This window comes from Pan paniscus, chromosome 12 (genome assembly GCF_029289425.2).
Source record: "Pan paniscus chromosome 12, NHGRI_mPanPan1-v2.0_pri, whole genome shotgun sequence".
NCBI lineage: Eukaryota > Metazoa > Chordata > Mammalia > Primates > Hominidae > Pan > Pan paniscus.
The window spans coordinates 29,754,553-29,767,225 of record NC_073261.2 but is presented as its reverse complement, the minus strand read 5'-3'; the positions used below and the strand labels follow the sequence as shown (position 1 = coordinate 29,767,225).

General features: G+C 38.6%; 1 protein-coding gene across 4 annotated transcripts in view; it reads right to left on the bottom strand.

Annotated features, from left to right (window-relative positions):
* The window catches only part of MGAT4A (alpha-1,3-mannosyl-glycoprotein 4-beta-N-acetylglucosaminyltransferase A), a 119,537-nt gene that overhangs the window by 58,281 nt on the left and 48,583 nt on the right, over window positions 1-12,673 (bottom strand). For 3 of the 4 annotated variants that reach the window (XM_034953693.2, XM_034953694.3, XM_063594575.1), the window contains exons 3-4: window positions 8,304-8,471; window positions 5,049-5,189 (exon numbers count right to left, since the gene is read on the bottom strand). In XM_034953693.2, coding sequence (XP_034809584.1) covers window positions 5,049-5,189; window positions 8,304-8,471 — 309 coding nt within the window. The remainder of the gene's footprint in view (window positions 1-5,048; window positions 5,190-8,303; window positions 8,472-12,673) is intronic. The other variant, XM_055107625.2, reaches the window with a different exon arrangement.

The following is a 12,673-nucleotide window of genomic DNA, read 5'->3' as shown; positions in this document are numbered from 1 at the left end:
TATGAGCAAAAAAATAAATAAACATTTGTTATCTCAATCACTGAGACTCTGGGGTTGTTAGTTACCACAACATAACCCAGCCTGTCCTATCTGATACAATGTTCTTCTACCATTTACAATCCAGAAAATGTAAGTATTCTACTGAGTTAGAGTTAAGAAGAAATATGTCAGCAAAGTGAAGAATATGGTCATATCATCCTTTTAGGGAGGAGTAAGATGGACCAAGGAAACCAAACAGAAATAGAGCCAACGGGTTGGGCTAGGTACTGGGATCACTAATTTTGTTTTAATTCTGAGTGCAAGAGTTCCACTGATTAACCACCTAGTATTTCCAATTCAAGCAGTAATTGTGCATATGTAATACCTCTATTATGTACTAGACAGTCTGAAATACAGTCATGAGATAGGTAAGGCCCCTACCTCATGGTATTTATAATTTGACAGAGCTATCAACTGTGATTATTTCATTTTCTTCCACTTTCCCGGGAAGTTTTCAAATTCTAGTTCGTATTTCCTTTAAAGTATAAAAAGAATTAGGAAAAATCTTGGCATTCTCAATCTTCAGTAACTCAATCTACCTTTAGTTATAACTAAATTATGTCCCTTTAAAAATGTTCATTGCTACCCAAATATTTTTAGCCTATCATGTTTCCTTATGGTTTGACTTTAGTCATTTATTCTTCATTGCTTTCCTTATATCTTATGACAGTTTTTTTTCTTCCACTGCCTAGTTGCCCTTTCTCTGTCTCTGTCTTCCTTGTGTTCATCTTCCTCTTTCCCTGGAAATTAACTGCTGGAAAACCTTCAAGTCTCAGTCCTAGGCCCTAGGAGATCTCATCCATTTCTTTGTCTTCAACCACTTACTCCCAAACAATGACTCATAAAATTAAATCTAACTCAGATCTCTCCTTTGAGTCCCAGATCTAAATATCCAACTGCCTACTCCAACATCTCCACTGTGATATCTCAAAATCACCTCCAAATTATCATATTCAAATTTAATCTATAAACTTCTCTTGCAAACCAATGATGCGAAACAGTGTCTATTGTCCCCTATCTCACTGAATGGCCCACCATGCATCCAGTCACTCAATCCAGAAACCCTGGGTTCATTCCTGACCACTCCTCTACCTCAGTCCACAAATCCAGAACATGACTATGTCCTCCCTGATACATTCTCATATGTTCCAAACAACTCTAGGTCCCTCTTCTTCTTCCCATCTCTACAACTACCACTGCTACCTCATCCAAGTTGACCCTCTCTCCAGTGGATCACTGAAACGGCCTATATGGTTTTTCATATCTATTCTTCTTCCCCCATCCTCAATCATTCTTCCCATTGCAGCAAATGTGATCTCTGTAAAATTTAAATCTTATCAAGTCATTCTTAATAAGTCCTGTTGAAAACGCTTCAATGGCTTCCTACCACTCTTAGGATAGAAACCAAAATCCCATAAATGGTCTAGGAGGCCCTACATGGTCTGGCCTCAACTTATATCTCTAGCCTCATCTTGTTCCACACACTTCCTCACTCTACACTTAAACTACAGTGACCTTCTTTCATTTTCTAGAACATTCCACACTCCCTTCCACCACAGGACTTTTGTGGTGCTCTTTCCATCTTCTGGAATATTCTTTTCCCATTGTGATGGAGAGAATAATAGTCACCCAAAGATGTCCATGCCGTAATTCCTGGAGCCTGTGAATATGTTACCTTACATGGCAAAAGGGACTTTGCAGATGTGATTAAAGTTCTTGAGATGGGGTGATTATTCTGGATTACCTAGTGGGCCCAATATAATCACAAGCATCTTTATGAAAGGAAGGAGGGAGGGTCAGAGTGAAAGAAAGAGATGGAACAACAGAATCAAGAGGGTCATGGTCAGAGAGGTTTGAAGATACTGTACTTTGACGATGAAGGAAGAGGCCACAAAGTAATGTGGAAAAGGCAAAAAAAAAAAAAAAAAAAAAAAAAGGATCCTCCCCTAGAGATTCCAGAAGGAACACACCCCTCTTGACAACCTGGTGTTAGGACTTCTGCCTTCCCAAACTGTAAGATGAGAAATCTGTGTTGTGGTTTAAACACAGTGAGTTTGTGGCAATTCGTTACAACAGCAATAGAACACCAACACACCCATCTTCACCAGTAAATGATAGATTCTACCAGCCTCAGGCCAAACGTAATTTCTCAGAGTTCCTTAAACTCCCTAATTAGGCCAAAAGTCCCTCTTACACATTCTCAAAGCATCCTTTACATCGGTAATTAAAGTTATAATTATACAGTTGTTTGTATAATTGACTATGTGACTAATATGTGTTTTCTTTACTGGGCTGAAGCTCCACAAGACTCGGAACCACATCTAATTTTGTGTACCAAAGTATCTGGCAAGGTGCCTGGCCCATAGCAATTGCTCATGGACTTTCATTGCAGCAAATACTTCAAGAATTATCTGTTATCCTCTACCAAGCAGTAGTGCCATTTTGGTAGATAACCCAGTGAGAGTCTTTTCTCAGCCCTCTTGCTCTACCCTGAATGGGCCCTTTAACCTGAAGACCTGAATGTTTCTTCAACTCAAAGAAATTTACTTCTATAAGCTGGTAATTCCCTCTTTTCACTCTCTTTGTTCACTCCTTCTGAAATTACTACCAGATGAATATTAAAACTTTTGTCTACTTCCATTCTTTATCCGTTTATGCTGCATTCTGGAAGAAATACACAGCTCGGTCTTTCTGATCACTAATTTGATCTTTAGCTATGTCTAGCTAAAATTCCATATCAGTCCCTTGATATACGATTTTTAAATATAATCATTGAAATCATAAGCATAAAGATTTCTAACGGATCCTTTGATAATGGTCAGTTATTGTGTTATGGTCAAGTTGTCCTCCCTCATTTCTAAAAATATGTTGATGCTTTATTTTAAAATCATATTCAGTTTGTTCTGCAAACTCAATTTTCTTTAGTATTAAGTCATTCGTGGTGCTAATTTTCCTAAATTATTCAGCAACCCCTCGTTGCTGAAGTCACCCTTGCACCTGCTTGTAGTCGCTGGGTTTGTTTGCCGCAACCTGCCTTGGAGAATGTGGTGGAAGGATACAGATGTGGTGCTGGGTGGTGCGCCGACAGTTTTCTGTTCTGGGCGTGAGAATCCCAGCCGCTCCCCTGGGGTCAGCAGCCACCGGCAGCACTGTCCTTCCTCTTCAGCCTTACGATGGCTTAGCTATTCTAAGTGCTGTTCCCTAATTAATCAGCCTGACCACTGGAAAACAGAATTTTTAGCAAGAAGCTGTTTTTCTTTATCTAAGAAACAGAAGTTCTGAATATGAAGCCCTAGATAAGTTCTGGGGTTCCATAAAACCCCAGAAATTACAAATAAAATTATATTTTCTATGGGCATTTTCCAAAGTAGAGATTGACAGCTTTCCTAGAATATCCAAAAGGTCCTGTAACTAAAAATATTAAGAGCTGTTTCCTAATGATTTAGGGAGGAAAATGTTTAATGTAAATATGGGTTATTTGCCCATCTGTTTTTTCTACCAAGCTGTTTTTTCTACCTTTCAAAAATAGTAGCAGCTTTATAAGAATGTTAACTATTGGAAAGCTGGTTGACCAAGATTTTATTATATTTATAATGGATAAAGTCATGTAAACAAATGGGATGGAATACATAGCTTCAAAAGAAAGAGAATGTCACATTTACAAAATAAAAACCTATTAGAGACCTTGGACGTTTTAAATGACTTTAAAAACACTTCTAATTTCTTTTCATTTGTACTCTTATGAATGAATAGTCTAAACAAACAAACCCACAATTACTTAAGACATCTTACCCAAAAAGTGATTATTAAAGGGAGAGATGATATCAGCTTCAAAAATAATTAACAATCAACATTCTAAAAAAAAAACAAAAAACAAAGTACCACACACACCTTGTTAGTCTCTGTATACCTGGCACCTGCAGAATGCCTGGCTTCAATAAATATTTTTTGAATCATTAGAGGAAGGAAAGATGGAGTTTGTCTCAACATGCTATTTTAAGAGTTTCCACCTCCTTAAGAAGAAAGGTAGTATATTATTTCTACTGATTAATGAAATAGAAAGACAGCAGAACTAAGACAAGATGAATGTAAAAGCTTACATTTATAGATCAATGAGAAGATGTGATCCCCCAAATAAGACAGCAAAATACTTAAGAATCCCATTGAATCAAAAGTAGACCCAGCTTTTCAAAAACACTAACCCAAAAATGAATCTTGATATCTATGAGGTTATCATTTCATCACTTGTTAAAAACTTATAGAAGAACAAAATAATATTCTGCCCTCTGCATTTTAAAATCTACAAAGAAAAGATTAACAAAGTCAAAACAGCGGAATCAAATGTATGAGTGGTAAACGGCTCTTGGGCTGCTTGCTCAAGCCCACTTCCACTCTGTGGAGTGTACTTTGGTTTCAATAAATCTGTCCTTACGTTGTTTCAAACAAACAAAAAAAAAGAGTGGTAAATAGTTTCTATGAGGAAAACTGAAGAAGTTCTGTTTCCTCTGACAAGAAGAGAAAAATAAGCTATATATTATCTTTTGAATAAATTAGGAAAAAAGAAGCAAATCAAAGTATTTCTACTACTCCATAAAAAGTTACATAAAAGTTACTATCTACTTACACCTCTGTAGGAAAAGTGGGGCAGACATAAGAAAAACCTTTATGACATGTCCAAAAGAGCTGTTAATTTTGAAATAAGATACAAGGAAAGTCATCTCTGTACTTCCCAATTTTCTTAAACAGAAAAATGACAAAGGTGTCAACATTTGTCTGCCTGGGATGGGGCCTGAACTAGATTTCACATGATCCCTTTCAGCTGTATTACTTTGGTCTATGAAGGAAAATGTCCAATTCCTTTCAACATGGAGTTTAGAATGATCTGATGTGCACAGATAAAGAAAGAACTTTCATTTTTTGACCTCCCAGACTTCTGATGGTCAACATCATAGTCCAAAACACATTTAACAGCAGTAGTACAACTGCAGTAAGAAACAAAATAAACATACCTCCTGTTCTTCCGTTGCCAATCTGTACAGCAGGTTGAAGACTTCCTTCATTTTTCAATAAATGAGGCAAATGATAATAAATACTTGGCACTTGAAGAGATTTTTTGCTTGTTAACTCCTTTAACAGCTTTAGGGTATTATCTGAAACACAGAAGTATAATTAATATACAAGAATTACCTTACAGAAGTTGCTGATTTTATAAAACCAGCAGTAAAAATTAATAAGAACTAGAACTAAAGAATTTCTTTCCTAGTTTCACACTCTGGTGAATGAGATCTCCATTTAAGATGAAAAGGACACTTTCAAAGCCAAAGTCTCACAGGTCATGATGTTGATAAAACTGGCTGAAGGAAACCAAAATGGCCAGCTACAGGACCGTAAGAAGGTGGGATGCTAAGGGCTCACCTCTATAATGTATTAGAACTCAAGTTTGCCAAACAGACTCTAAATATACTGTTGGCTTATGAAAATGTAATAAATAATAAGTACATTAACCATCAATCACTTCCATTTTCTTTTTTTTTTGTGACAGGGTCTTGCTCTGTAGCCCAGGCTGGTGTCCACTGGCACAATCACGGTTCACTGTCGCCTTGACCTCCCAGGCTCAAGAGATCCTCCCCACCTCAGCCTCCTGAGTACCTGGGACTGCAGGCACATGCTACCACATCAGCTAATTAAAAAAAAAATTTTTTTTTGTACAGACGGGAGTCTCACTATGTTGCCCAGGCTGGTCTCAAACTCCTGGCTCAAGCAATCCTCCTGTCTTGGCCTCCCAAAGTGCTGGGATTACAGGCATGAGCTACCATGCTCAACCATTCACTTTCTTTATGCATTATATGTTATCAAAATTTCACATGGAAGGAATTTTTTTTCTGAAAACTTCAAGTAAAATAATATAAACAGCACAAGTTGAGAATATCCAGTACAGATCACAACTTTCAAATAGTTTTTTTCTCACTCCATTTTACACATAGGATGTTTCTGTTTTTATTAGAGGAACCAATGAATCATTTAATGATATGAAATAAAAACTTGGTAGTAGAAATAATATTGTTTTAAAATTTCATTAAATTTGAATTTAACCTTAGAAAAAAGCAAGCTAGCAGTAGGAATTTGTTACCTCAACTTCATTAAAAATATGAGAAGAACCAAAAATTCACGAAAGAAATGCAAATGACTGTCATATGTAAAATTAAAGTTTAATCTCATGCGTAAAGAAACAATTACAAATTATATCAATTTCTACCTATGAAATTAGCAGATTAAATAATATTAAATATTGGTGATAACAAGATAAATGTTCCAACTATTCAAAACAGCAGCAAAAACCTTAAAACATTTCTGTCCTATTACTCAGTAATTTCCCTTTTAAGAATTTAGCTTCTATGCATTCAACAAATATTTAGTGATTATCTATTTTATTCCAGCAAATGTATCATTTGTTCAAAAATCAAGTCATCAAAACACAGATCCTATTTCTAAGAAGATCATAATCTAATGAAAATAACTTAAAGGTTACCAGAAATATGATTGATTTATATACAAATATGTTCATCAGAGTTATAAACTAGGGGGGAAAAACAACCCAGAAAAACCCATTTGAATAACTGTAGAAAAAAATGTTTCATATATTGTGGTATATATAGCTGGCATAGTCACAGCCACTAAAAATAATATTTTGAAGATTAATGACAAAGTTTTAAAATGCTCATAGTATAATTTCAAGAGTGAAAATCAGGCCATCATACACAATAACAATTTTGAAGAAAAATATTCACGGAAAAAATACTAGAAGGAAACAAAAAATGTTAGTAGAAATCACTTGGCATCAGGTTTATTGGTGATTTATTTTTTATCTACACTAGTCCATGAGTTTCAACATCAGGGTGACATAATACAAAGTTTATCAGCAGGAGGAGAAGGAGCATGCAACTTTATAAATAAGGTGAGGCAGTGGATCTGGAGATGAGAGGAATTCATGTGTTTTTAAAATAGGTGAAGCTAAATGAAAAAGTATGCTAATCTAGAAAAATTATGCAAATTTAGAGGCAATCAATTAGATACATATGTCAATTTAATTATCAGATAAAGAAGAGCACAGAAAGAGAGATCATTTGCCCTCATCTTACTCTGACCAGGATTTCTCAGAGAAGAAACAGGCCAGATACTCCTAAAGTATCCACTAGGAAACTATGTATGTTCTGTATTATAAATAAGGTTTAAGAGCACGAATTGCTTCAAATAGCTCAAAGATTTCTCCAGAGTCCATCTGAAGTCCACACGTAAGTCATCACAGAAACACGTATACACAAAAAATTAAATTTTAATCTCATTTTGAATAATTTAATCTCATTTTCAAAAGATGCACGTTCTTCACTAGTGCCAATAAAATTTATTCCACTGCAATTTAACTTTTTTTGTTTTTGAGATGGAGTCTCTCTCTGGAGTGCAGAACTGGAATGCAGTGGCAGGATCACAGCTCACTGCAACCTCCGCCTCAAGGGTTCAAGCGATTCTCCTGCTTCAGCCTCCTAAGTAGCTGGCACTACAGGCGCACACCAACACGCCCAGCTAATTTTTGTATTTTTAGTAGGGATGAGGTTTCACCATGTTGGCCAGCCTGGTCTTGAACTCCTGACCACAAATGATCTGCCTGCCTCGGCCTCCCAAAGTGCTGGGATTATAGGCGTGAGCCAACACACCCAGCCAATTTAACTTAATATGACTCTCTTAAAATCAGATTTAGCAGGTAATAAATTTTTTTTTTGTAATTTACTAGAAAAGAAAGTTTTGTGTGGTGGTTTTTCTCTCTGAAAAGGCTGGCTTATAAACTATTCTACATGACTTTCAAAAAAAAATTCCACATGCCCCTTTGCAAATCTAATCTTTTTCAGCCGGGTGCGGTGGCTCACGCCTGTAATCTCAGCACTTTGGGAGGCTGAGGGGGTGGATCACGAGGTCAGGAGATCGAGACCATCCTGGCTAACATCGTGAAACCCCGTCTCTACTAAAAATACAAAAAAATTAGCCAGGTGTGGTGGTGGGTGCCTGTAGTCCCAGCTATTCAGCAGGCTGAGGCAGAAGAATGGTGTGAACCCTGGAGGTGGAGCTGGCAGTGAGCCAAGACTGTGCCACTGCATTCCAGCCTGGGCTACAGAGCGAGACTCTGTCTCAAAGAAAAAAAAATATATATATATATATTTTTTATATATATATATATAATCTTTTTATAATATAAAAAATACTGTTTGTACCTGAAAACTTATTCAACGCATCCTTACTTCCATTTGTTTCTGCTCCTACACGCTTGAACTGTTGCACAATCGTATTTAATTCAGAAGAGCGCTGTGAGATTCTGTGTTCAGCTATTCGAAGACGTTCTTTCAAAGCAAGGAATTCTCGTTGATAAGCAATCAGTTTTTCTAGAAGCAAAACCAAAACAGTTATAGTATGTGTCTTAAAACAAATAAACAATATAATCTAAATGGAACTGTAAAATTACAAAGTTTAAAGTTGAGTTTTTCAGAAGAAAATATTCATTGATACAGAACTGAAAAAAAAGGGTTCTGACTTGTTATATAACAAAGTTTATATGCTCTTATTATTTGTAAGAATGCTGTTAATGCTTATTATTATTATGCTCTTGTTATTGGTAAAAATGTGAGCAGTCTCCAGCACTTCATATAATTAAAGATGGATAAAATGATAAAAGGTTTTAGAATAAACACTTTAAAGCAACATACTAACATCATCTGTCAAAGGGTACAAACAACTATAAAGACCATATTCACATCAACCAGATAGAGAGATGAGGCAGAAACTGATGGTAATTTATATAATAATATAATGAATATAACATATTTTATAGCATAATCATTAATTTCCATAGACCAAACTTTTCCTCTGAACTTCCTAGTCCTCAAAGATTTCCCTAGGCCAGACTTTGGTCAAAGCCCTGATCTCTAAAAACCCAGTGAGTGGCCAGGCGTGGTGGCTCACACGTGTAATCCCAGCACTCTAGGAGGCCAAGGTGGAGGATGGCTTGAGCCCAGGAGTTCAAGACCAGCCTAGATGGCCGGGCGCGGTGGCTCACGCCTGTAATGCCAGCACTTTGGGAGGCCGAGGTGGGCAGATCACGAGGTCGGGAGATCGAGACCATCCTGGCTAACATGGTGAAACCCTGTCTCTACTAAAAATACAAAAAATTAGCCGGGAGCGGTGGTGGGCGCCTGTAGTCCCAGCTACTTGGGAGGCTGAGGCAGGAGAATGGCATGAACCCGGGAGGCGGAGCTTGCAGTGAGCAGAGATCGCGCCACTGCACTCCAGCCTGGGCGACAGAGCAAGACTCCGTCTAAAAAAAAAAAAAAAAAAAAAAAAGACCAGCCTAGGCAACACAGTAAGACCCCATCTCTATAAAACAATAAAAAATTAGCGAGGCATGGTGGTGTATGCCTGTAGTCTCAGCTACTCAAGAGGCTGAGGTAGGAGGATTGCTAGAGCCCAAGTATTGGAGGCTACAGTGAGCTATGATCACACAACTGCACCCCAGCCTGGGCGACAGAGTGAAACCTTGTCTCAAAAAACAGTAGAATAAAAATCCACTGAGCTAGATGTACAATGACCCTTGTTAAAAGTCATTCATTTTAATAATTTGAGAGAATCACACGTCAAAAAAACCTGGTCTAGGAAATAAAAGTGGGCTTTGATGAGGATAAACGTAGGCATTGAAACAATGAGTAGAAATGAAACAGCACAAAGTGTACAGTAGAAGAGGCTCAAGCACAGAACTGGACAGCAACATCTGAGAGATGGTGGAAGAAGCCATTCATTTACTTGCTTGGAGGTACTGAATAGTAGTGGAAGCTGCGGGAATGTTATGCACAATGTCCACAACCTCATTAAATTAAGATAAACCGCAAGCGTGCTTCCAACTTCTATAGCAAGCTAAAGCTACTATTTTGACACCTAAACAAACCTTAGAAAGGCTTTTTTTTTTTTTTTTTTTTTTCTGAGACAGAGTCTCACTCTGTCACCCAGGCTTGAGTACAGTGGCGCGATCTCGGCTCACTGCTGCAACCTCCGCCCCCTGGATTCAGACAATTCTCCCACCTCAGCCTCCCAAGTAGCTGGGATTACAGGCGCGCGCCACCACACCCAGATACTTTTCGTATTTTCAGTAGAGACGGGGTTTCACCATGTTGGTCAGGCTGGTCTCGAACTCCTGACCTCAGGTGATCCACCTGCCTCGGCATCTGAAAGTACTGGGATTACAGGCATGAGCCACTGCGCCCAGCCAGAAAGTCTGTTTTTAATTTAACATTATAATTTCTGTTTTAATCATGGATAGAAGCAGTAAAAACAGACTTATGAAAAATGAATCTGCAGTCTTAATAACACTCAATTATACTGTTCTTTGTCCCTTACATAAAGATCCTTACAGTAAACACCTCTTAAGATTCTATAGCAGAAAAAAATATCTGTCTTAACTGCCATGCTTCACTACATGGAATAACAAAAGCATGTATGTCACCGTATTTGCCTTAATTTGCTCAGAAGGAAAGGAGAAGAGGTAGGACAGAGAAGGCTGTGATAGGGAAAGGGCATACCGGCAGCTCCAGGGTGCCGGCTAGGTTCTATTTCTCGATCTGGGTGTCACTCATGGTTTAAGCATTTTCTGCATGTGTAAATTCACAACATAAGAAATGTGAAAGAGATACTATTCCTAAACACAAAACTATAAACAATTCTATTAAACAATTATAAGAGACACATAAGATTTATGTGAAGAAAAGTAAAAGCCTTTCACTGAAGTCTATAATAGAATCAATAAAATTATCTCTTATTCCTAAATAGGAAGACTCAGTCTTACAAAAAGATTAATTCTACCCTAAGCAAAAGAAATTCAATTCAGTATCCTTTTTTTTTTTTTTTTTTGAGACGGAGTCTCGCTCTGTTGCCCAGGCTGGAGTGCATTGGCGCGATCTCGGCTCACTGCAAGCTCCGCCTCCCGGGTTCACGCCATTCTCCTGCCTCAGCCTCCCGAGTAGCTGGGACTACAGGCGCCCGCCACCACGCCCGGCTAATTTTTTGTATTTTTAGTAGAGACGGGGTTTCACCGTGTTAGCCAGGATGGTCTCGATCTCCTGACCTCGTGATCCGCCCGCCTCGGCCTCCCAAAGTGCTGGGATTACAGGCGTGAGCCACCGCGCCCGGCCCAGTATCCTTTTTTGTTGTTGTTGTTGTTCTTTTTTTGAGACGGAGTCTCGCTCTGTCACCCAGGCTGGAGTGCAGTGGCGCGATCTCAGCTCACTGCAAGCTCTGCCTCCCGGGTTCACGCCATTCTCCTGCCTCAGCCTCCCGAGTAGCTGGGACTACAGGCGCCCGCCACCATGCCCGGCTAATTTTTCTATTTTTAGTAGAGATGGAGTTTCACCATGTTCACCATGTTAGCCAGGATGGTCTCTATCTCCTGACCTTGTGATCCGCCCGCCTCAGCCTCCCAAAGTGCTGGGATTACAGACGTGAGCCACCGCACCTGGCCCAATTCAGTATCTTTCAAAGTAACAAATTTTTTGAACTTGATGTATAATTCTAATATTTATCTAGAAGAATTAATGTTTTTAAAGGGCCAAGAAAAATCTAGAAGATAATATGGGGGAACTTGCTCTGAGATCAGAATATGTTATATGGTTTCAGAACCATATATGTTATATATATGAAACCATATGTTATATGGTTTCAGTCCAGAGAGTGTGGACAAGGGCAGATCAGCATAAACACAGTGTCCAAACACAGCATGTGTCAAAACAGATCTTTGAGTTCTTCCCTCTTTATGTGAACAACATTAGAATCCTACCCTTCAGACTTAAGCAGTGCCTAGATACTGGTTTCTCAGCACCATTTGCCACTAAAATAAATTAGAACTCTTTGGAGGCCGGGCGTGGTAGCTCACCCTTATAATCCCAGCACTTTGGGAAGCCATGGCGAGAGGATCGCTTGAGCCGAGTTTGAGACCACCCTGGGCAACATGGCGAGACCCCAACTCTAGTAAAAAAAGAGTTTTTTTAAGAACTCTTTAGAGAAATAACTTTAAGATAAACCTAGAATATTCTTCTGCCAGCAAGAAAGTATTACCAAAAGAAAAAAATGACAGGACTTCTCCAAAGGGCACAGAAAGGCAGTGGAGAGGCCCCCACTGGCCAAATGGGGAACAATTTAAGAACCAAAATAAATATCGATGGTAATGAATTATAACCCATTGAATAAAATACAAATCCATGAGTCCATATCAACAATAAATAAATAAAAATGAACAAATGAGGGGAAAGTGTTTCTTACAGAAGAAGGCCAATTACTAAATGTAGAAGAAATAATGAACATTAGAAAAACTGCCATTTGGGCCAGGTGCGGTGGCTCACGCCTGTAATCCCAGCACTTTGGGAGGCCGAGGTGGGCAGATCACCTGAGGTCGGGAATTCAAGACCAGCCTGACCAACAAGGAGAAATCCCGTCTCTACTAAAAATACAAAATTAGCTGGACATAGTGGCGCATGCCTGTAATCCCAGCAACTTGGGAGGCTGAGGCAGGAGAATCGCTTGAACCCGGGAGGCAGAGGCTGCAGTG